The sequence below is a fragment of the Rhamphochromis longiceps genome, linkage group LG7 (assembly GCF_057381845.1).
Source record: "Rhamphochromis longiceps isolate RC_006_pf linkage group LG7, R_longiceps_female_GT1.1, whole genome shotgun sequence".
NCBI lineage: Eukaryota > Metazoa > Chordata > Actinopteri > Cichliformes > Cichlidae > Rhamphochromis > Rhamphochromis longiceps.
The window spans coordinates 47,924,320-47,949,356 of record NC_140563.1 but is presented as its reverse complement, the minus strand read 5'-3'; the positions used below and the strand labels follow the sequence as shown (position 1 = coordinate 47,949,356).

General features: G+C 42.5%; 1 protein-coding gene across 1 annotated transcript in view; it reads left to right on the top strand.

Annotated features, from left to right (window-relative positions):
- astn2 (astrotactin 2) overlaps positions 1–25,037 on the top strand; it is a 306,591-nt gene that overhangs the window by 268,233 nt on the left and 13,321 nt on the right. The window contains exon 20 of the mRNA XM_085413994.1: positions 5,819–5,960. Coding sequence (XP_085270120.1) covers positions 5,819–5,960 — 142 coding nt within the window. The remainder of the gene's footprint in view (positions 1–5,818; positions 5,961–25,037) is intronic.

The window sequence follows — 25,037 nt, the reverse complement described above, 5'->3', positions numbered from 1 at the left end:
TCTGTTTAAAAATATTTTTTTTAAAAGGTAGTGTGTTAGGTGGAGTGGTACCAACTAATTTTATTTGGGCTCACCTCTATACAAGGGTTCTGGAACCTAACCGCTGCGAGGGGCTTGACTCTATCCTTATCCAGATTTTACATATAATGAGAGGAACCGGGGAGTTTGTGGGGATACTAACAAGCCCCTGGCTGGCTGAGTGCTGCAGTCATGGAATTTGCACTGGAGCGTGAGAGGGTCACCTCTGCGTGACTGAGTCACAGAGAGCAAGGCTCTGGATGGCAAGGCGATTCTGGATGGGATCTTGGATAATGTACTGGAAGAGAGGTCATTTGTAGGAATGGCCTGACCTAAAGCAGAGCACAAGTTTAAATTTTACCAAAGTACTTAGCCCATTGGTCAGTGATTGGACACAAGGTTGAAGAGATTAGCAGAGCTGAACAACTAGTGGTGAGTTGGATCAGATGGCAGGAAAGACTGCTGGACAGAAATGGTAAACCCTGCAGTTACTGAACAGTTAATTGCATCCCAGGGGAGATGGGGGACATAGCATCTGAGTTGGCCATCTTCAAAGACTCAGTTGCAGAAACGCTCATTTAGGAGCTGTGGTCAGAAGGTCATAGCTGCCTGCCATAGAAGGCAACCATTGGTTGTGAAGAAGGCTGGTTGGGCTGGATGACTTCTGAAGCAGTAGTTAAATACTGGAGTGCAGTTATTGTGGTGGCACCCAGATATGGAGACGCTGGAGCAGGTCACACTTAGTTTATATAGTTAGTTAGTTAGTTAGTTAGGCACCTAAATTTTATGGTATATGCAGAACAGATTGTAGGACAAAGACAGTTTTTTCTAGTTTTACTAGTTTTGCCTTTGGACATAGAGTCAATGTGTAACAGTGGTGCAGAACTTTAGCTTTAATTCAGTGGGTTTAACAAGAACGATTATATTAACTTTTGAAGAATTACTGACATTTTTATACTTAGTATCGCCTTGCAGCAAACTTCAGTTGCTGCTTGTTTGTGCGTCCCTTTCAGTTTTTTATCTCACAAACCATACTGTTACTTTTACAGTATGCTTTGGGTCATCATCCATTCACACTGTGAAATGCTGTCTGATCAGTTTTGCTATGTACAATTTAGCATTTATCCTGATAGTTCTCTCAGCAGCCACATCATCAATAAACACGAGTGACCCAGTTCCACTGAGAGCCATTCATGGCCACGCCATTACATTCCCTGCACCATGTTTGACAGATAATGCGGTATGATTCAGATCATGAGTGTTTCTCTCCTTCATACTTTTGTCTTCCCATCTGGTGCAAGTTAATCTTGGTGTCATCTGGCCAGAACGTTTTGCAGAACTGTGCAGACCATTTTAGATGTTTTTTGGCAAAGTCGAATCCATGTAACCAGTGGTTTGCACCTTGTTGTAAACCATTTGTATTTCCATTCATAAAGGCTTAGTTGTGTAATTGTTTTTCTTAACCATGGAAATAATTCTCTCATCATGCACTTTAGTTGTCTTCTGTGGTCTTTCAAACTTTTTAGTGTTGCTGAGTTAGCCGGTTCAGATTTTTTTTTCTTCCTTTTTTAAGACTGAAGCAGATGGGCGATTTGGACATTCCTAAAATTTTTGTTATCTCTCCCATAGATTATTTTTGATTTTCTACCCTTATTAATCCCTACCCTACTTACACCAATATATCCTTGCAATGAAAAGCTATACTATTCAAATTCAGCACTTTGAAGCAACTACTTATACTTGTTTAATAAAAAAGTGCTTTAGTGTTATTACTCACTTGTATGTAAGTGAATAAGTTCATTTATCAATTCCAATTACATTTTTTCTTCTTCTGATACTTTCAAATTTCCTCCTTGAAGAAAAAATATCTAAACATATCTAATCCATAAACCAGCTCACCTTGACGATTTGCATATACATTCTCATTCAAATAAAAACATATACAGAAAGACAAATACAGCTAATGGCTAAAGCAGTTAGACTGTGCATGAATTAGAAACTGTATGTGAAAGGCTATGTCTGCCATAACAGAATGGCAAGTTTGGTTTAAAGACAGAAAACCCCCACATGTCCCGTTCCACATGTGCACACATTTCCACATCCAAGTTCAGAAGATGCACATAAACGTGAATATAAAGTCCATAGTACATGTGTAGATTTTCTCTGCATACACATTTACTCCTTTATAATACCACAGTTATGTTTTTGTGTGCTGCAATTATTTTTGTTATTGTGTCTTCCACTTGCTGTTACTTATGCTTTCCGTGAAGGAAGGACCTCTTTGATTCTCTTTTCCTCTTTTGCCCTCCTCCTTTTTGTGTTGTTACGTACCAAAGTTTTCTGAGAGGGGTATTCCTTGTTTTGTTTTGTTTTTTTCAGAGACTTTGCGCCAGCCTGGGTCAGGAACTGTTTCTGTTGTGGCGCAGCAAAGCTCTTTGAGACATTGTATATGATATCGGTCTGTACAAATAAACTTATCATGACTTGTTTGCAACTACATCATAGTTACAAGGCCAGGATGTGTTTGAATCAGAGTGGTTCTTTTGTACACTGTCAGTCAGCCCAAGACGTCACTTTCCCATGATTTGCTGTTATTTGTTCTTCTCTCTGCTTACTAAAAAGGTCACCTGGCATTTACCATGAGGTTTTAATCGCCATGTAAGCTGGAGAACACGCAAAATGGCTTTTACCGTAATAGAATTTCAGGGGCCTTAATTTTTGCCAGCTGTGAGCTGTTTGGCTTCGGTATTGACAGAAATGTTGACGGACCACAGGCCTACCCATGAGGAACCCTCATAACAATAAATGCTGCTTCTGGGTGTGCTCACATTTCTTATTCTATTGTTAATGGATTGGATTTTGATTATCTTTACCTAATTCTGATATGAAATCACTTATAAGATATCCCCTTTTAAGCTATCGCATTTGAAAGTCTTGAGTAGAAATCAAAAACACGCATAGACACAGCCAAACATGTGCGCCAATATGTGTGCCAATAGCTTGTAAAAAAAACTTCCACTTTAGCAGTTGAGTCATACATCATTTTGCACGTGTGAACATATTCAGTTAATCAGCCCATTCTCCACTCCTAGGGATGCATACACACACAAACCCTCCTCACGTTTCCTCTCCTGTGATACCAGATGAAAATAGACATGCACATCTTCTCCATACTCTCTAAAACAGAAGGTGGTATGCAAGGGGTTACCAAAGTACACATGCTTGACCCCAATCCTGCACTATGTGTTATGGCAGCAAATTATTCTTCTTGTAGATTTTGGTAATGATCTCTAGAAAATTGTGTTTCAAAACTAGTATGCTAACTTATGTTGATATTGTGAGGCCAAGTTCTAAAACACAAATGTGTATTTTAAGTTCTTTTCAACTCTTTTGTAAGTGGACTGGTATTTATATAGCACGTGCTCTTACTGATGCTCAAAGCGTGTTAGAAGGAATTTAGAGTTGCTTTCAAGGTAGAGATCAGGCACGGTAATCTGTCTTTATTATTCTGAACAAAATCTGAATGCTTTCAATTTTTGTTAGCTCTGCTTTTTTATAGTTGCATGGTGTGAGCAAAATTTCAGAGTACTCCTCACCACTCTCAAGGTGCCAGAACTGTCAGTGTTCCTATGAAGGATCAGTCTAAAGGACTAGGTTGTGTTGTGCTGTGCTGCATAAATTGTATTGTAAATTAGTAGGGAAAGAGGGTAGGTTCATTGGTTTAACAATTTGTTGTAAGAGTAATTAAAATATTTATTAGTTATGTAATACCCACTATGGTCTTTGGTGACTCTTTGAATTGATAATTGTATAATAATTTGTCGTTTTGATCAGCTAATTAATACCAAATGCTGCTACTTAAATATACGTTCTGTACCGTATGTCCAGTAATACCTTACTAAATCATTAATTAACGTAAACCGAGCACATCCTTAGACTGTCCAAGGAAGCCAGTGTAGCTGGAGGAAACCCATGCAGGCACATGGAGAACTTAAAGTGTTAAGAAAACTCACTTGTGCATCTCTAATACAAGATAAGTGAGTTATGAATTGATGGCAGTTACTGGGTAATCTACTACAGCTCTTTCATTTAATCCTTTCATCTATTTTTACTTGTCACTATTTAATTTATGCAAAAATCATGTCCTAGAAGGTTTGTGTGAATATGCTATTTCAAATCTTCAGAGAGATACTTTTGTTGTCTGTCAAGTTTTTGAAAGTGCCGTTTAAACCAAGCAAATAAAAAAAACAATTTTGTCTTAGCAACAAACAATAACTTACTTGTCAGAGACTAAGCTCTCAGTTTGTCAGTAGCCCTGCCACTTGATTTTTGCAAGTCAGAATAATAATAATAAAAATAAAAATGACAAATCTCCCCAACTTCTCCAAAAACTTCTGAAGTATACTTTAGTGGCGTTTCAACTTTTTGATTTACCCTGATCATCAAAACATCCACTGACGACATCATTCTTCTCCACGACCACATCTAAAATCATAAAACATAATCATAAAACTCACTGCCTTTTTTCTTGTACAGCCTCGCTCTTTACTAGTTCTCTCCTGACCTTTTTTTTCTTTTTTTCTTTTACTGAACATTTGTGCATGCTGTGTTTTTTGTATTATTTTTAATTTTTTTAGACTCTGTGATGGAACAGATTTGGTATTTGGTATTATTTGAGTTTTTTTATTGTTGAAAGTTGCTTAAGGTGAAAGATAAAGTTTAATTTCTATTTGAACTGTGCGCTACAGGACATACCACCAACATCCCTGAGATGTTGTTTTGAACAAAACTGATACCAGTATTCACAACTTACTTTCAGCCTCACGTGGACTTTAACAACAATATAAATTAACACAGTTTGAGAGTGATGTTTAGAAAGGTAAGACCTTTGGAGGAGTAATCCTGTGTAATAGTGCTGGAATGTGTTTGGGGGCAACCTCCTATACACAGAGCTCTTTCTGTGAAAAGGTCAAATCATTCATTCGTGCAGTTCTTTTTCCTCTTCCTTGCAACCTTTTCTTACCATCCCCTTGTGCCCCACCAGCCAGACTCTCTGTGTTTATAATTTGGCACACGTATCATAAGCTAAAATTAAGCTGCCCTTTACCTCATGTAGAAATAGTTTAAAATCCAACTATTTGAGAGCTTTTAAACCACAGTAGTTTGACAGGTCTCGCCTTTTTTCCATCACCCCCATGAGTACTGGAAACTGATGTTGTGTATGCCTGTGTCTAAATGAACAATTGTGCATTGCTTTTCTTGCACAGCTTGTGAAGTAAGCTGTTTTTGAGACACCACTGTGTTCAAGGAGGTGTCAGTGTAATAGCAGCATGTACAATAAGTCAAAATGTGTATGAAATCCTGTTCTCTTTACAGTTCTGTAATGTAATGTGAATGGGTTCCTGACAGTAAAAAGTCCCATTTGTTATGGCCTCGGCTTGAGCAGGCAGAGGTGAAACAACATCATTCAAATTGCACAGTTACAAGAGCTCCATGCCTAAATGTAGAAATCCATTCATGACTAAGCTCGTGTTTTGCACTGTTGTTTTTCTTATGTTAAAACATGTGGTGGAACCAAAACATGTGGGATTGTTTCGCAATAGATGGAACAATAGATAAAATGCAATGTTGAAAGATACGTTTGCAATTGTTCATTTTTTCCCCCCTCAAAATATTTAATAGTAAAACAGGCCAAATAACATTTCCAAAGTGACCTTTTTGTAAGAACCTTTCTTTGGTTCAGACTTCAATTCGTGCTTTCATTGTTTTCCCTTTCCTTCCAATGTTATCTCTTTATAAGGTGAGGTCCTGAGCTTGATGGATGATCTGTTTTCTGGTTTGGGTTCGTCCTGTGTTGTTGCTGGGAGGAGGAGTGGAGACCATCCCCACTCTGTGCTATATTCAGTGGTCTTCAAGTGCCTGGAACCCGACAGCCTCTACAAGTAAGTCTCTTCTTTGCCCTCTGCCTCATTGAACTACACCAAGTCAATGGTGTTTGTCACTGCCTCTTAAGATCAGTGGGCAGAAACATATTCTCTCAATGGCCCTAAAAAACTAGAATTTTACAATGAAGGCCACCATGACAATGAAAATCAAGTTTAGATTGTTTGCTGCTCCATTATTCACCAAGAGCCAAGAGGTAGCTCCACATCCTCTATGCAAATGTACAAAATACTACCCTACAATATACAATACCAGTCGAGCATTTGGAAACACCTTCTGATTTAATGTTTTGTTTTTTTTAATTTTCATAACTCTTTAAATTGTAGATTATCACTGAAGGCATCAAAACTATGGAGCAGTTCGAGTATGGAGTTGAAGCAATGTCCAAACAAAAAGCAGTTCAAAAAGAGTTATAACGAAATGATCTTCATGAGTGATAAAGAAAAGGAAATTATTGAAATTCAGTCAATGTCTCTGTTTAGGAAATTTTATTTATGCTCATTGAAACTGGAGGTATTGGTGTGGAGGTAAAGTTATAGGATCACAAAAACATAAGGATATGATGTGGTGTCTATATTATATTAGAAATCTGTTCGTCATTATTACTGCAGATTATATCAGTAAGGAAGCTGATTAAATATAGACTGATAACTTATGGCAAAGAGTGGGATTAAATAAGTGTGTACTTCTTCCCACTCCTTTTCGATATGTAACTGAATCACTACAGGTGAAGTAATATTGAAATATATTAGCTTCAATTTGTATCTTTTTTCTTCTTCTTTTATTTGCTAAATGAACTTTGTATATTGTTTACATAATCCAAACTATGAATGAACACGTATGGAATTATGTAAAAGTGTTAAATAGCTCAAAACATGTTTTATATGCTAGATTCTTTAAAGAAGAATCCCAAACCATTTCGATTGGGTTTAGGACTGTGGAGGCCAGGCCATTTGGCGCAGCACTCCATCACTCTCCTTCTTGGTCAAATAGCTCTTACACAGCCTAGAGGTGTGTTTGGGGTCATTGTCCCGTTTGACAAATAAATATTCACCTTTTCTGCACCGCACAAAGACACGGTGGGTGGAACCAAAGATCTCAGATTTCGACTCATCAGACCAAAGCACAGATTTCCCCCTGGTCTAATGTCCATTCCTTGTGTTTCTTAGAACAACAAAGCTCTTCTGCTTGTTGCTTTTCCTTAGTAGTGGTTTCTTTGCAGCTATTTGACCATAAAGGCCTGATTCATGCATTAATAGTGTCCTCTGAACAGTTGATGTGGAGATGTGTCTGCTACCGGAACGCTGTGTGGCATTTATCTGAGGTGCTGCTAACTTGCGATTTCCGAGGCTGATGACTTGGATGAATTTATCGCCAGTAGCAGAGGTGACTCTTGGTCTTCCTTTCCTCATGTGAGCCAGTTTTGTTGTAGTGTTTGATGGTTTTTGTGAATGCACTTGGGGACACATTCAAAGTTCTTGAAGTAATGATAGACTGCCGTTCCTCTTTACTCTTTACTGTACTAACCTGACTTCTGCACAACACAACTGATGGTCCGAACCCCATTAATAAGGCAAGAAATTCCACAAATGAACCCTGACAAGGCACCCTGACAGGTGACTACATCATGAAGCTCATCGAGAGAAGGCCAAGGGCTTGGAGCGCTGTCAAAAAAGCAAATGGTGGCTACTTTCAGGAATCTAATAATCTAAGCTTATTCAGCCTGTTTTCATCCACAGGGTGTCAAATATGGCTTCTGTCAAAAAGCTATTTTTCTGTGTTTCATAGATAACTACAAGGTGTACTGTGTGACTCATGCTTGAAAAAGACCCCTGTAGTGTCAAAGTTTCACACACTTGATAGGATCATTTTTCACCATTTAGGTTTAAAGTAACCAGTAACCTTGTATTTCTTAGTGCCTTAACTAAACCAAAAAACTTTGAATACTTAAACATAACCAGACAGTGAGTGAAAGAAATTTTAAGGCTGGTTCAACTTTCCAAATGTAACATGAGTCACAGTCTCCTGGTTGTATGTCTGTGCAAGTTCTTAGTCATCCAGATCATTTTAGTCCTAAATGCTTGAATATGTTTCAAGATGTTTGAAGACATTTCACTTCTAATCTGAGAGGCTTCCTCAGCTCCAAAAACTGATGGGGAGTTCCAAGTAATTCATCCATTATAATTTTGTCCTCTTTGGAGGTGATCCTGAGAGTTATTTACTCCCCAGTCATCATGTGAATCGTGAGGGGTCACATGAGCCAAGGTGTGAATTAAGCCATTGGTTATTGCAGTCACAGGAATCAAGGTGTGAATCCTTTGTAAGCCATTGCCTCACTGTGCCATTGTGTGAGATATTAAGGGTCACATGTTCGAGGTGTGAGTAGGGGTTGAAATGCCTGGGAAGTGATCTCAAGACTGCCTTTCAAGTAGCTGATAGTTGGTGTTGGAGGCCACCTCTTATGTTCAATAATAGTTGTTCCCAGTGGACAAAGTTGGCCTCCTCTATTTCTCACTCAAATCATTTGTCTCCTTGGTCCAAACTTTGGAACTTTTCAAACCTTGAAAGTGTGTATTTTTTGTCCTTTGAATGCACATGAAGGAGAAAGGACACTTTGTGCTGAGGATTGTTATCTCTCGACGTGAAATATTGCTGCAGCCTTGTGTTTAAGCACCACCATCACGTCACCTCGGCACTCACACACCTGGACAAAAATGACTCATATGTTCGAATGCTGTTCATAGATTTCAGTTCAGCATTCAACACTATAATCCCCCAACAGCTCACTCAAAAACTGGTCCAGCTGGGGCTCAACACCTCACTGTGCAACTGGCTGTTGGATTTCCTCACCGGAAGACCTCAAGCAGTACGGGTCGGCAGTAATACATCCAGCACCATCATTTTAAACACGGGGGCCCCGCAGGGATGTGTGCTGAGCCCCCTCCTCTTCACTCTGCTGACCCATGACTGCACTCCATCATACAGCTCCAACCTCTTCATCAAGTTTGCGGACGACACAACGGTGGTGGGTCTCATTAGCAACAGGGATGAGACCGACTACAGAAGTGAGGTGAGACGCCTGGCCACGTGGTGTGCTGACAACAATCTCTCTCTGAATGTGGAGAAGACGAAGGAGATTGTTGTGGACTTCAGGAGAATGCACACCCAACATGCTCCTCTGACCATTGACGGAGCGTCTGTGGAGAGAGTGAGCAGCACCAAGTTCTTGGGTGTGCACATCACAGAGGATCTCTCCTGGACGTACAACACCACAGCACTGGCCAAGAAATCACAGCAGCGTCTCTTCTTTCTCCGCAAACTAAGAAGAGCAGGAGCACCAGCCCCCATCATGTACACTTTCTACAGAGGCACCATCGAGAGCATCCTGTCGAGCTGCATCACTGTGTGGTTTGGAACCTGCAATGCGTCCTGTCATAGAACCCTCCAACGCATAGTGAGAGCTGCAGAGAGGATCATTGGTGTCTCTCTCCCCTCCCTCCAGGACATTTACAGCACCCGTCTCACTAAAAAAGCCCTTTGCATAGCGGCTGATCCCACGCACCCAATGCAAAGCTTCTTCAAGCTGCTGCCGTCGGGGAGGAGACTGCGGAGTCTCCAGGCCAGGACCAGCAGACTGAAGGACAGCTTCATCCATCAGGCTGTCAGGAAGCTTAACTCCCTCCCGATTCTGCCCCCTCTCCCCTCTCTCCTCCACGGTCCTACTGAACTCTGTCACACACACACACACACACACACACACACACACACACACACACACACACTCTCTAACTCACTCACTGGCCTGCACCAGTTACCAGTCACTTTGTGGAGCATTGGACTGCCACTACCTCATAAGACTTTGTTGTTACACTATCTCTTACCGTACATTACCAAATCTCCATTTGCACTATTTGCCCATTTGCACTACTCTGCCTGGTTTGCACTCAATGTCATTTACTCATTATATTGTATATTGTATAGCTTTCTTGTTATATGTAAAAATTGTATTGTATTTATTTATTTAAATTTTACTTTTTAATTATTTTACTTGCATTTTTAATCACTCTTATATTTAAATGTTCATTTGCTATTTTATCTAGGGATTGAGAGTAACGTAGTTTCTATTCTCTGTATGTCCTGTACATGTGGCAGAATTGACAATAAAGCTGACTTTGACTTTGACCTCACCTCACATATCCTGTCTTCTTTTTTTCTGCCCAACCGGTCACAGCCACCCCTCCCTGAGCCTGGTTCTGCTCGAGGTTTCTTCCTGTTTAAAGGGAATTTTTCCTTCCCACTGTCGCCAAAGTGCTTGCTCATAGGGGGCTGTTGGATTTTTTCTCTGTATGTATTATTGTAGGGTCTACCTTACACTATAAAGTGCCTTGAGGCGACTACTGTTGTGATTTGGTGCTGTATAATTAAAATTGAATTGGAGCCTATCCCAGCTGCCATAGAGTGAGAGGGGAGGCACACAGGCCACCAGTCTGTCACATTGAGACAGACTAAAGTTTATGACAGTTCAATTAGAGAAAAACTGAACAAGTTTTTTTGAACACCTCAGGCCACGGTTGTCTGGCCCTAATGCACAGTGCCGCTTTTGGTGAAAAACAATATTACTAGTCATTCAAGGTAGTCGAGGTCTGATGAAAAAGGCCTGTTTTTTAACCATTTGATCTGGGCATATATCTAAAAAAAAAAAAAAAAAAATACAAATTAAACTCGCACGTTACAGTGCTCCAGTCAAACTCTAGAAGTCAACCCAATTGAAATGCTGTGGAATGACCTTAAATAAAGAGTTATGCATAAAAGAATGCCTGCAGATCTTAATAAACTGAATCAATGCTGTAAATAAGGGAGGGAAGAAAATTTCTCTGCAACAAAGTGAGAGACTGATAAGGTCACACAGAAGCAATTTCTTCAAGTTATTGCTGCTAAAGGTGGTTTGTCAAGCTACTGAAGCATGGGGTTTGGTTAGTTTCACAGGACTGCATATAGTCCTGTAAGCTCAGCTAACACTGATTTAAAGGTTATTATAAGTTGTCATTATTAAACGTCATCAGAGATTGCAGTATGTCACCAAGAGAGCATACTCATTTAAATTTGTATGTCATTCTCTGGCACATTTCTGGGTTTCAAATCATAATTTATTGCAACTAAATCGATTTGTCTCATTTTTATGATGTTCATTTTTTTCCATTACCATAGAGTTTAAAAACCTTCCATTAAGCACTATGTTGTGATTATATTTTCAGCTTAACAAAACAACAATAGGCAAATACCAGCAACTCCACATCCTCCCCGGATAGGGCACACTTCCTACTACATATATTATTTTTTGTTTTAGTGGGTACATTTTTGTTACTTTCTCCTCAGCAACAGCTGGACTGACTTAACCAGGGTTGCATACTTATTGTCAACACTGCAGATGCTTCCATTCTGTAATGTTCTCAGTCACGATCAGAGGTTTTAAGAAACAGCATTTTTAAATTCAAAGAACAAATTCAACACAATTGCAGTAGTAATTTTGCAGTACCTGAGCATCTAAGATTAAACAAAATTCAGTTAAAACTGCATCTCAGCAATTTTGCTCTTATTATTTTTCTGTAGGTAGAAATGTGTAGTAAAAGTGATTATTTAATTTATTATTTTTATATTATTTTGAATACTGTAGCTTTACCAATAGCACTTAACCAGAGAGTGGTTTGTTCATGGTGTAATCAAGAGTCATGGTGCCCTGGTGTCTTGTCTTCACTAATCAATAAACTAATCAATTATCTGTGCTCTATGCACATTAATATAAACCCACTTTGTTAGGTACAACTGCTCATTAGGGCAAATATGTAATCAGCTAATCAAATGGCAGCAGCTCAGTAGATTTAGGCATGTAGACATGGCCACGATGATCTGCTGAAGTTGAAACCAAGCATCAGAATGAGGAAGAAAGGTGATTTACTTAGAACATGGCACGGTTGTTGTCGAACCTTGAAGCAGATGGTCTACAGCAGCAGAAGACCGCACTGGTTGGCACATCTGTGTGCCCATCTTCTGATAGTTGCTTTCAGCAGGATAGTGGGCCATGTAGCAAAGTTCATCTTATTAAATCATCTTAAACTGCTTATTTGAACAATGAGTTTTCTGTATTTAAACAGCCTCCATTGTCACCAGATCCCAATCTAACAGAGCACCTTTGGGATGTAGTGGAAAGGGAGATTCACATCACGGATGTGATCGTGTCAATATAGAGATTGACAGACCACGTGACTTTCGCGCATTGCATGCCGTGAACTCGTGGCAAAACAATCCAAGTACCGCATCAAATGCAAGCATTTGCAGCACCGCAAAACGTTCATTCTTCGGTTCCAATAAATTCTTGCTTTTTCTTTGCCCTCAAAAAGGTATGTACAAAACGAAGGAGAACAATGCCGGTCCGTACAAAGACAGACTTGATGAAAAGTCAAAGAAAAGATACGAGGAAAAAAATCAAACCAGTGAAAGGGTTACACCCTTACGAGCACGCAGAGGGACAAAATACGTTAGCGTGCTGCCCAACTTTCACCACGCTCAGATTTATAATTATACGTTCTTGGAGTGAGTGCATACACTCATGAAGTTTAATAACTTCAGGTCACTGCAACAAGCCCAGGAACAGTTTACCGATGGATGGGTACAGGACCTTGAAATGCACCGTGAAAGTAAAGACCATCGTACGTATCATAAGTTTACCAGTCTCATAATATTGTATGCTGTAATCACACTGGACAATTAGTGATACAAAACAACTGTTTTATCCTGTGAATAAAAGTATATGTTTTTGTCAATGTACCATAATAACAGAAGCGAAACGCAATATTGTGTCAGGACAATTCACTATTTATGAATGGACTGCAGCCATTTATGAATGGCTGCAGTCCAGGCCACCCGTCGCCTCTTTGTTACTTCGGAAACACGGCTCGAACAATTTCTCTTCAACGACGTAATCCGATAACAACCGATCTCTTTACCCGTCGGCTTCCCGTGGCTGTCATGCGACTGGCTATTGCAGTTAATAATACAACAGCTTCTTGCCATTTTTTGTGTTTCTTTTTATCGCTGTATAACTGATTTCAATTGAAAGCCTGCGTGCGCTAGTACCTCTTGCCACGAGTTCCCAGAATTCTTTGCGGTTTTACCCCTGAGTGACGTCACATTTTCAATCTCTATGGACCAAAATCTCTGAGGAAGATTTCCGGAACCTTGTTGAATCTGTACCACAAAGAATTAAGACAATTCTGAAGGCAGATGGGGTTCCAACCAGGTACTAACAACATGTGCTTATTAAAGAGGCTGGTGGATTTATATATAATTCAGCCTCTAAAGCTACAATAAAGTCCCACTCTCCTGTGGGGTAAAAAAAATTCATGAACCAAGTTTTTTTGGAGAGCTGATTAAAAACAGAGTTAAGTAAGAATCTGTGAGGACAACAATAATGTTTATCTGTAGAAGTCCTGCTTCCACTAACAAACACCAATATTAAGGGCCCAAGCAGTTTACTTTGTAACACTGGTATCTTTGCTTAGACATTCTCAGCAGTGTTGTTTTTCTGTGATAAGAGCACAGCTTACGTCTGAATTACGTCTGAGGACACTTTTTTTGCAGGCAACTCCACTTGTCTTAATCAAGGCCCTGATAAGACCTCTAATGGTATTGGCTTTATACTTGATCATTACCAAGGCTTCTAGGGCCCTAATGTTTCATTGCAGACTAAAATGCTCTACAAAAAGTTGGAGCCACATTCCAGAAAATGTAATTTCAGAAAACAAACAATGTACTGGATAATCTAACATTATTTATGTGAAAACTCATTGATACCAAAAAGTCAGATAGTAAAAGTCGCATGTGTTCAGCCAGACTTTATTTGTCCGGGTAGAAAATCATTCTTTATAATGTCTAAATTTACTTGTTGGGCTTTCAGCTTTCGTCACCATGTACTACCTTCAAACGTCTATGTTGTGTTTGTTTATGCAAGTAAGTGGGCTAATCAAAATGCTATCTTCTGTATACAGAGTGGGGTGAGACTTTAATGAGCTGGACACTAGATAATAAATCATGAATTTGAATCGAACAGACTGTAAAACAACTAAAAACTATACATTTATTACCGTTTTAGATAGTCAACATGTAAAAGCCTAATTCAGATGTGTTTTTAATTATGTAAGAAACACTATTTTTGCTCCTTCCTGTTTTTAATGAATAACTTGGTATAATATCTATACTATTACTCTCTGAGTCACTTGACAAAACCAAACAAAAAGAAGCTCCAGTGATCCAAACGAATGTCCAAAACACAAACATACATACTGGAGTCCATGAACAGGGTCCCAAAACATAGTTCAGGAGGCCGGCCCAGATGCTGACAACTCAGGAGACTACAACAATTCATCTCCGGAGGCAGACCATGCGGAAGGCAGTGGCGGCGATACAGGCGAAGGAAATCTGGAGGGCGACCACGCGGAAGGCGGTGGCGGCTGTGACAGAAGTCCGGAGGCCGACCGTGCGGACGGCAACGGCGGCAACGCAGACGAAGCCAGTCCGGAGGTTGCCCACGACGGTGATGGCATCCGGCTGGTGGCCCAGAAAGTGGCCAGCAATGCTGAGGTACTGGACGTACCTTGGTCGGTGGTGCAACAACCGCAGGGCCAGGCGAGGCAGACGCAGAGGCCAGACCAGGCGACGCTGAAGAAGCGGAGGCCGGACCAGGCGACGCTGAAGCTGATGCGGAGGCTGGACCAGGCGAGGCGGAAGAGGCTGCCGCTGGACCAGGCGACAGCGAAGCTAAAGCTGGACCAGGCGACGCGGAAGAAACTGCTGCTGCAGAAGGTGGATGAAGCTGCTGGTAGCTGGACGGGCCCCTCGGGCCCCCGAGCTGACGAGGCATGAGGCTGGACGGGCTCCTCGGGCCCCCCAGCTGACGAGGCATGAGGCTGGACGGGCTCCTCTGACCCACCAGCGAAAACAGTCACAGAACCAGCGGGCACCGGGGCACCTGGCACACACAGGGCTGAACCAGCAGGCACGGGGGCCTCTGGCAGGGACAAAACAGAACCAGCAAGCGCGCGGGCCTCTGGCAGGGTTGATGCTGACTGGAGCTGAGCAACACATGGGTTTGGCTCAGGCAGCAACAGTAGGGTGCAGTCCTCAGCTGACTTCTTAGCCTCCAGGGGTCCAGAGTCGACTGCGGGTTGAAACTCAGTCTCTGGGGAGGCCCTGGAGTGCATCACAGTCTCGGAACTGGCCAGCTCTTGAGGAATGTTTACATTATCAAGGTGTTTGTCTCTCTGCCTAAAATAAGTACTACAAGAAGAGTCCAAAATGGGAGGCACAGACACAGCCTCCCGTACAGAGGCAGCCGGTGAAGACTGCATTGATGTCTGGGCTAGCGGGGACACCGGAGACACAGCTGGTGGCGACTGAACAGGAGATTGAACTGAGGGTGACTAAAGTAATGGTCCAGATGATGATAGTGGTGGATTTGGCGACTGAGCTACGGGTAGCGGGTACACTGGAGACAGAGCTGAATGCTGCTGGGCAGCTAAGCGAGCTTTGGGCTGGGCAGCTAACTGAGCTTCGGGCTGGGCAGCTAACTGAGCTTCAGGCTGGGCAGCTAACTGAGCTTCAGGCTGGGCAGCTAATGCAATAAACACAGCCCCAGAATAAACAGTCCCTAAATTGGAAGGCTCATGAGTGTCTTTTTCACTCACCACAGCCGGCAACTCAGAAGTCTCGGGGCCCGGCTGTGGCGATGGGCGTCGGGAACGTCGCTTCCTTCTCGGAGATAGCTCTGACCGGCCGGGTAATTCCACATGTGGCGGGCCGGGCCGCAGATTCCCCGGCGGGCCGTGCAAAACATTCACTGCCGGGCTGTGTCGGGAAGCGGTAGCAGCTGGAGGGTGAAGGTGAAGTTCATTCAGAATGAAATCCTGTGCGAGTGGGTGAATCAGAATCAGAATGGGGTTTATTGCCAAATGTTGAGCAGGTTTACAACATTAGGAAATTGCTGCGGTGCTTCAGTGCAAACATAGTGTCATAAATAGCACTTAAATAGACATGGAAAAAAATAAAAGTAGGGATAAGAATTAAAAGTGCTACGTGGAAAGATATGTGCATGAGATATACATGAGATATATACATGAGAATAAGAATTAAGAGTGCTACGTTGAAAGATATATACATGAGTGCAGGTGGTGATCAGTGCCAAACATGGAATGATGCAGTGACACAGCGTAGGGTCATGTGTTAGTGGCGGGTACAGTCATATGGTTATTGTTCATGTGTCCAACAGCAGAGGGGAAGAAACTGTTCTTATGGCGAGAGGTTCTGGTGCGAATGGACCGGAGCCTCCTGCCTGAGGGGAGCAGGTCAAACAGACTGTGTCCAGGGTGAGAAGGGTCAGCTGAGATCCGAGCTGCACGCCGCAATGTCCTGGAGGTGTACAGGTCCTGCAAAGATGGGAGTCTGCAGCCAATCACCTTCTCAGCAGAGCGCACAACACGCTGCAGTCTCTGTTTGTCCCTGATAGTGGCTCCAGCGTACCACACGGTGATGGAGGAGGTGAGGATGGACTCGATGATTGCAGTGTAGAACTGCATCATCGTCCGTGTTGGCAGGTTGAATTTCTTCAGCTGCCTCAGGAAGTACATCCTCTGCTGGGCTTTCTTGATGACGGAGGTGATGGTGGGCTCCCACTTCAGGTCCTGGGTGATGGTGGTACCCAGGAAGCGGAATGAGTCCACAGAGGTGATGGGGGTGTCAGTCAGGATGATGGGGGGGAGTGGGGCTGTGTGCTTCCTGAAGTCCACAATAATCTCCACTGTCTTCTGGGCATTCAGCACCAGGTTGTTGTGGCTGCACCAGGACACCAGACGTTCAACCTCCCTCCTGTAGGCAGACTCGTCCCCGTCCGAGATGAGTCCAATAACGGTGGTGTCATCTGCAAACTTGATTAGCTTGACAGACTGGTGGGTGGAGGTGCAGCAGTTGGTGTACAGGGAGAAGAGCAGAGGAGAAAGAACACAGCCCTGAGGGGAGCCGGTGCTGATGGTCCGGGAGTCCGAGACATTCTTTCCCAGCCTCACATGCTGCTTCCTGTCCGTCAGGAAGTCAGTGATCCACCGGCAGATGGGATCAGGCACATTCATCTGGGAAAGCTTGTCTCGGAGATGGTCTGGAAGGATGGTGTTGAAGGCAGAGCTGAAGTCCACAAACAGGATCCTGGCGTAGGTTCCTGGGGAGTCCAGATGCTGCAGGATGAAGTGTAGGGCCATGTTGATGGCGTCGTCTACAGACCTGTTGGCTCTATATGCAAACTGCAGGGGGTCCAGGAGGGGGGCCGTGAGGGTCCTGAGATGGGAGAGAACTAGGCGCTCAAAAGACTTCATGACCACAGATGTCAGAGCCACGGGTCTGTAGTCGTTTAGTCCAGTGATCCTAGGTTTCTTGGGGACAGGGATTATGGTGGAGGACTTGAAGCAGGCAGGCACATGACATGCCTGCAGTGAGGAGTTGAAAATGCCAGAAAACACTGGGGCCAGCTCGTTTGCACAGTGTCTGAGGGTGGCAGGAGACACACCGTCTGGGCCGGGAGCTTTCCGAGCATTCAGGTTCTTAAACTGCTTCCTCACATCTGCTTCATGAATATGAAGAGTTGTGAGCAACCAGTGAATATGAAGTGAGCTGAGCAACCAGGGAAAGTCAGAAATTAGCCGCTGTAGCCGGGCTTCCAAGGCGTGGCGAAATTCCTTCCCCTCATGCTCAATCCACCTCAAAATTGAGTCGATTAATTCCTCCCGAAGCTCCTCGGAAGGTGCAGATGCCACTGGGTCCATGTTTGGTCAGCTTGTACTGTCACGGCTGCCGGGGCGATCCATGTGGTGTGGGAGGAAAAAGGACCCAAAATGCAGGCAGTGACTGATGATGCGAGTGACGTTTATTTACAAGTGGCGGAGTGGCAAAACAGGCAATGAGAAATGACAAATGACTAAAGAAACCTAAACTGGGAAAACTAAATAACAAACCTGAGAACATACGAAACGGGGTGCGGGACAGAGAGACGCAGAGAGAGGAAACTAAACACCATGGAACACAAACGAGCCAACAACAAGCACAGACCGACACCCACTATATACAGTGGGGCAAAAAAGTATTTAGTCAGCCACCGATTGTGCAAGTTCCCCCACTTAAAATGATGACAGAGGTCAGTAATTTGCACCAGAGGTACACTTCAACTGTGAGAGACAGAATGTGAAAAAAAAATCCATGAATCCACATGGTGGGATTTGTAAAGAATTTATTCGTAAATCAGGGTGGAAAATAAGTATTTGGTCAATAACTCGTTACCTGTATGAATGGCACCAGTTTGAACTCATCATCTGTATAAAAGACACCTGTCCACAGCCTCAAACAGTCAGACTCCAAACTCCGCCATGGCCAAGACCAAAGAGCTTTCGAAGGACACCAGGAAAAGTATTGTAGACCTGCACCAGACTGGGAAGAGTGAATCTACAATAGGCAAGCAGCTTGGTGTGAAAAAATCAACTGTGGGAGCAATCATCAGAAAATGGAAGACATACAAGACCACTGATAATCTCCCTCGATCTGGGGCTCCACGCAAGATCTCATCCCGTGGGGTCAAAATGATCATGAGAACGGTGAGCAAAGATCCCAGAACCACACGGGGGGACCTGGTGAATGACCTGCAGAGAGCTGGGACCAAAGTAACAAAGGTCACCATCAGTAACACACTACAACGGCAGGGAATCAAATTCCGCAGTGCAAGACGTGTTCCGCTGCTGAAGCCAGTGCATGTCCAGGCCCGTCTGAAGTTTGCCAGAGAGCACATGGATGATACAGCAGAGGATTGGCCAAACTCTCATGTGTCATGTGGTCAGATGAAACCAAAGTAGAACTTTTTGGTATAAACTCAACTCGTGGTGTTTGGAGGAAGAAGAATACTGAGTTGCATCCCAAGAACACCATACCTACTGTGAAGCATGGGGGTGGAAACATCATGCTATGGGGCTGTTTTTCTGCCAAGGGGACAGGACGACTGATCCGTGTTAAGGACAGAATGAATGGGGCCATGTATCGTGAGATTTTGAGCCAAAACCTCCTTCCATCAGTGAGAACTTTGAAGATGAAACGAAGCTGGGTCTTCCAACATGACAATGATCCAAAACACACCGCCCGGGCAACAAAGGAGTGGCTCCGTAAGAAGCATTTGAATGTCCTGGAGTGGCCTAGCCAGTCTCCAGACCTCAACCCCATAGAAAATCTGTGGCGGGAGTTGAAAGTCCGTGTTGCTCGGCGACAGCCCCAAAACATCATTGCTCTCGAGAAGATCTGCATGGAGGAATGGGCCAAAATACCAGCTACTGTGTGTGCAAACCTGGTAAAGACCTATAGTAAACGTTTGACCTCTGTTATTGCCAACAAAGGTTATGTTACAAAGTATTGAGTTGTATTTTTGTTATTGACCAAATACTTATTTTCCACCCTGGTTTACGAATAAATTCTTTACAAATCCTACCATGTGGATTCATGGATTTTTTTTTTCACATTCTGTCTCTCACAGTTGAAGTGTACCTCTGGTGCAAATTACTGACCTCTGTCATCATTTTAAGTGGGGGAACTTGCACAATCGGTGGCTGACTAAATACTTTTTTGCCCCACTGTATAGGGAGTGCAGAATTATTAGGCAAATGAGTATTTTGTCCACATCATCCTCTTCATGCATGTTGTCTTACTCCAAGCTGTATAGGCTCGAAAGCCTACTACCAATTAAGCATATTAAGTGATGTGCATCTCTGTAATGAGAAGGGGTGTGGTCTAATGACATCAACGCCCTATATCAGGTGTGCATAATTATTAGGCAACTTCCTTTATTTTGGCAAATTGGGTCAAAAGAAGGACTTGACAGGCTCAGAAAAGTCAAAAATAGTGAGATATCTTGCAGAGGGATGCAGCAGTCTCAAAATTGCAAAGCTTCTGAAGCGTGATCATCGAACAATCAAGCGTTTCATTCAAAATAGTCAACAGGGTCGCAAGAAGCGTGTGGAAAAACCGAGGCGCAAAATAACTGCCCATGAACTGAGAAAAGTCAAGCGTGCAGCTGCCAAGATGCCACTTGCCACCAGTTTGGCCATATTTCAGAGCTGCAACATCACTGGAGTGCCCAAAAGCACAAGGTGTGCAATACTCAGAGACATGGCCAAGGTAAGAAAGGCTGAAAGACGACCACCACTGAACAAGACACACAAGCTGAAACGTCAAGACTGGGCCAAGAAATATCTCAAGACTGATTTTTCTAAGGTTTTATGGACTGATGAAATGAGAGTGAGTCTTGATGGGCCAGATGGATGGGCCCGTGGCTGGATTGGTAAAGGGCAGAGAGCTCCAGTCCGACTCAGACGCCAGCAAGGTGGAGGTGGAGTACTGGTTTGGGCTGGTATCATCAAAGATGAGCTTGTGGGGCCTTTTCGGGTTGAGGATGGAGTCAAGCTCAACTCCCAGTCCTACTGCCAGTTTCTGGAAGACACCTTCTTCAAGCAGTGGTACAGGAAGAAGTCTGCATCCTTCAAGAAAAACATGATTTTCATGCAGGACAATGCTCCATCACACGCGTCCAAGTACTCCACAGCGTGGCTGGCAAGAAAGGGTATAAAAGAAGAAAAACTAATGACATGGCCTCCTTGTTCACCTGATCTGAACCCCATTGAGAACCTGTGGTCCATCATCAAATGTGAGATTTACAAGGAGGGAAAACAGTACACCTCTCTGAACAGTGTCTGGGAGGCTGTGGTTGCTGCTGCACACAATGTTGATGGTGAACAGATCAAAACACTGACAGAATCCATGGATGGCAGGCTTTTGAGTGTCCTTGCAAAGAAAGGTGGCTATATTGGTCGCTGATTTGTTTTTGTTTTGTTTTTGAATGTCAGAAATGTATATTTGTGAATGTGGAGATGTTATATTGGTTTCACTGGTAAAAATAAATAATTGAAATGGGTATATATTTGTTTTTTGTTAAGTTGCCTAATAATTATGCACAGTAATAGTCACCTGCACACACAGATATCCCCCTAAAATAGCTAAAACTAAAAACAAACTAAAAACTACTTCCAAAAACATTCAGCTTTGATGTTAATGAGTTTTTTGGGTTCATTGAGAACATGGTTGTTGTTCAATAATAAAATTATTCCTCAAAAATACAACTTGCCTAATACAGGGAGTGCAGAATTATTAGGCAAGTTGTATTTTCCACACGCTTCTTGCGACCCTGTTGACTATTTTGAATGAAACGCTTGATTGTTCGATGATCACGCTTCAGAAGCTTTGCAATTTTGAGACTGCTGCATCCCTCTGCAAGATATCTCACTATTTTTGACTTTTCTGAGCCTGTCAAGTCCTTCTTTTGACCCATTTTGCCAAAGGAAAGGACGTTGCCTAATAATTATGCACACCTGATATAGGGTGTTGATGTCATTAGACCACACCCCTTCTCATTACAGAGATGCACATCACCTAATATGCTTAATTGGTAGTAGGCTTTCGAGCCTATACAGCTTGGAGTAAGACAACATGCATGAAGAAGATGATGTGGACAAAATACTCATTTGCCTAATAATTCTGCACTCCCTGTAATTCTGCACTCCCTGTATACACACACACAAGGTAATCAGGTAATCACACGCAGGAGGGAAGAACAGCTGATGCTAATACACAAAGACGACTGGAGGATAAAAGCTGAACACAATGACAACACACACAGACCTTCAAAATAAAACAGGAAATCCAGAACACGAACTGGGCACAAGAATACCAAAATCAGAATAACTAGAACAGAGGAAAATAATGGTAAATGGCCTGTATTTATATAGCGCTTTTTCTAGTCCCTAAGGACCCCAAAGCGCTTTACATATCCAGTCATCCACCCATTCACGCACACATTCACACACTGGTGATGGTAAGCTACATTGTAGCCACAGCCACCCTGGGGCGCACTGACAGAGGCGAGGCTGCCGGACACTGGCGCCACCAGGCCCTCTGACCACCACCAGTAGGCAACGGGTGAAGTGTCTTGCCCAAGGACACAACGACCGAGACTGTCCAAGCTGGGGCTCGAACCGGCAACCTTCCGATTACAAGGCGAACTCCCAACTCTTGAGCCACGATCGCCCTAATCATAAAACACAAAACGCTGGGTCAACGACCCAGCACCATGACATGCTCAGCTGTTTCTAATTGCCTCAGACTATTTATGGCAGTGTCTCCAGACACCTAACCTGTTAGACAGATTTTCTAAATTCCTCTGTCCTTCTGTCCATTCTTTTGCCAACCTGAATTCCTGAACCAACCACTGTATTTCAGCTTTTCTTTTATCTTGTTTCTTCTCTGATGGAGTGCCAGCAGATTATATTAGAGCTCATATGCCTTATTTTAAAATTGTGGTGAACTATGACTCAACTACAATAACACACAGAATATTCTCAAGGCATGTTTTTAACACCTCTTTTTCCCACTAAAAAATCACCTTATCACAATATACAGTTAGGCTTTGATAGTGTAAGTCCCTGCAGCTTTGCTGTTTTTCTGTGTAACCTTGTTCTCTTGATGTCAGATGTGCTCTGAGGTTTTTGCTGAGTCCCAGACCCTAACTTTGCAGAACACTCCAGTTTTGGTTGGTGTTCCTGCTAATTCTCACCCTGAGGCTTTGGTGCCAGTGGTACAAGAGCCTGAGGGTAAGGATTTCTCCTCAGTGTCCCCTTTTGAACAGTGAGCTGTTGTGTATGGATCATCACTGTGCCTTGTGCTTTTACATCAGAGTTCCAAAGATGGCCTTTGGTCATAACTTTGCAAGGTCCCTTGTTCTGTACCTCCTATTGAAAGACTTGGCATGCATTCATCTTTGTGCCCTTTCCTTGTGCTGCAATGATTGCAGGTTTGGCAGAGCTGGCTGCACCCTCCCTGGAAGTATAGGCTTCCAGTATGTGGTGTTCAGGCAACTGCTCATGAGTAGCTGGTTAGAGCTCTAGGCATTTCTCAGAGGTACGTCTCTGTAGGCCAACAATGCATGATAACGGTCTCTGAGTTTTTTAAGCAGATTTGAACAGTTTGAATAGCATGCACTGCCTCAGTGTTACTTTGAGGGTATTTAGGGCTGCTGATTACATTTTCAAAGCTATAGTTAACTGCAAACTCTTTCATTTCATGTCCTGAGGACTGTGATATTTTGTCGTTTGGAAGTATCTTACGGATGCTGTGTTAAGGAAATATCAATGTCAAGTAAAGGACTACATCTCTGAATCTTGGTGGGCTGATCTGAATGTAGAAGAAATAGTAAAATAAAAAAAGCTATTTTCCCTTAGAGTGAATAGATCCCAGCTAGTTTTTGCCATGAACTGTCTAGAAATTTGATCGGTGTTAGAGGTTCTTTTACATTTGCCCTTTCTTTGATGCATGTGCTGTATTTGAGAACTAACTCACCTATCTTACTGCTTAGTCCGTGACACCACACTGTCTGACCATCACATTCTCTGCATTTTTACCAAAGATTGTTGAGAAGGCCATAGTAAAAAGATTTTCATGCACACCTAGACCTGCCCTCTTAGTCCAGTAGTCTTGTACCAATCCCTCCAACTGGTTCCTGTCTGGCCAAAGCCTCAACACAGAATTTTACGATTTGTAAACAAACAAGTTTCACACACAACTGGTATCTATCACTTATTAGAAGATTATCCAGCACAGACTTGACATATATTTTAGTATCTTTCATCAGTAGAGATATGGTGGCCATATCTCTCTATCTTTTGTATCATCACCACCAGTGTTGGTCAAGTTACTTGAAAAAAGTAATCAGTAACTAATTACTGATTACTTCCCCCCAAAGGTAATCCCGTTACTTTACTGATTACTTATTTTCAAAAGTAATTAATTACTTAGTTACTTAGTTACTTTTTAAAAACACGATTTACAACCTGAAGAGGTGATAAAGTGATAGATCTTTCAGCCCAATTCTACTTTTTCTACATAATCCATCATACAAAATGTAATCAAATGGAAAAGTCTCTTTTAAAAACTTGTTTTATTAGTTTTAATCTTTTAACTTTATGCATCAAGCAAAAATTTAATTATATGCAACATTCGCTGACTGGAAGAAATTTGTTTAATATTTAAACCTATTTTCTGCACATTCCAGCACATAAAATAATTTTTTTGTGTGTGTTTACACTCACTCTTTCAAATAGATGCAAGTAAAACACAGCAGAAATAAATAAAGTCAAAGACTCAGCGGTCCTGTTGCTCTATTTTCACCTGTAAAGCAGGAGTCGGGTAGGCGGAGGTTTACCCTGGTGCAGGTGTGCCGCAGCGGTCAGCGGAAGAAGCCGCGAGTTTCTCTGTGAGTTTCCCATTACTTCGTAGTGCACTTGGTGTTTTCTTGGAAGTTTAGGGGGTTTTTTTTCGCTGTTAAAAAGAAGTTTTCTTCCCACGCACAACGGACACTAATTTTTTTGTCACTTTTTAATCAAACTTAAAATAAGGTCAGTACTTCCACGCTTTAAACACTGCACGCTCATACTCTCTCCCGCACTCGATATATGATCCATTGTTGATCTGTACACAGCTGTTTTCACGAATGTCGCACTTGCTTACGTCACTTTCATGAGACATTCCCGCAAAAAATCACGGTTTTAGTAACGCAGTAACGCGGCGTTCCTACAGGAAAGTAACGGTAATCTAATTACCGTTTTTGCAATAGTAATCCCTTACTTTACTCGTTACTTGAAAAAGTAATCGGATTATAGTAACGCGTTACTGCCCATCTCTGATCACCACACACAGACCATAAGATGAGTTTTTTGTTGCTCCTGGGGCAAGAAACAGTTCCTGCTTCGGGCTGTAAAATCCTTGGTACTCCTTATGACCCCATCACCATGGATTCTTCTTGGACACAAAGTTTCTTAGTTGTTTATCTTTTTTCAGTCACATTTTGTATGAACTTCCCTAACCGGTTCACAAAGCTCCATTGTTCACAATAGGAT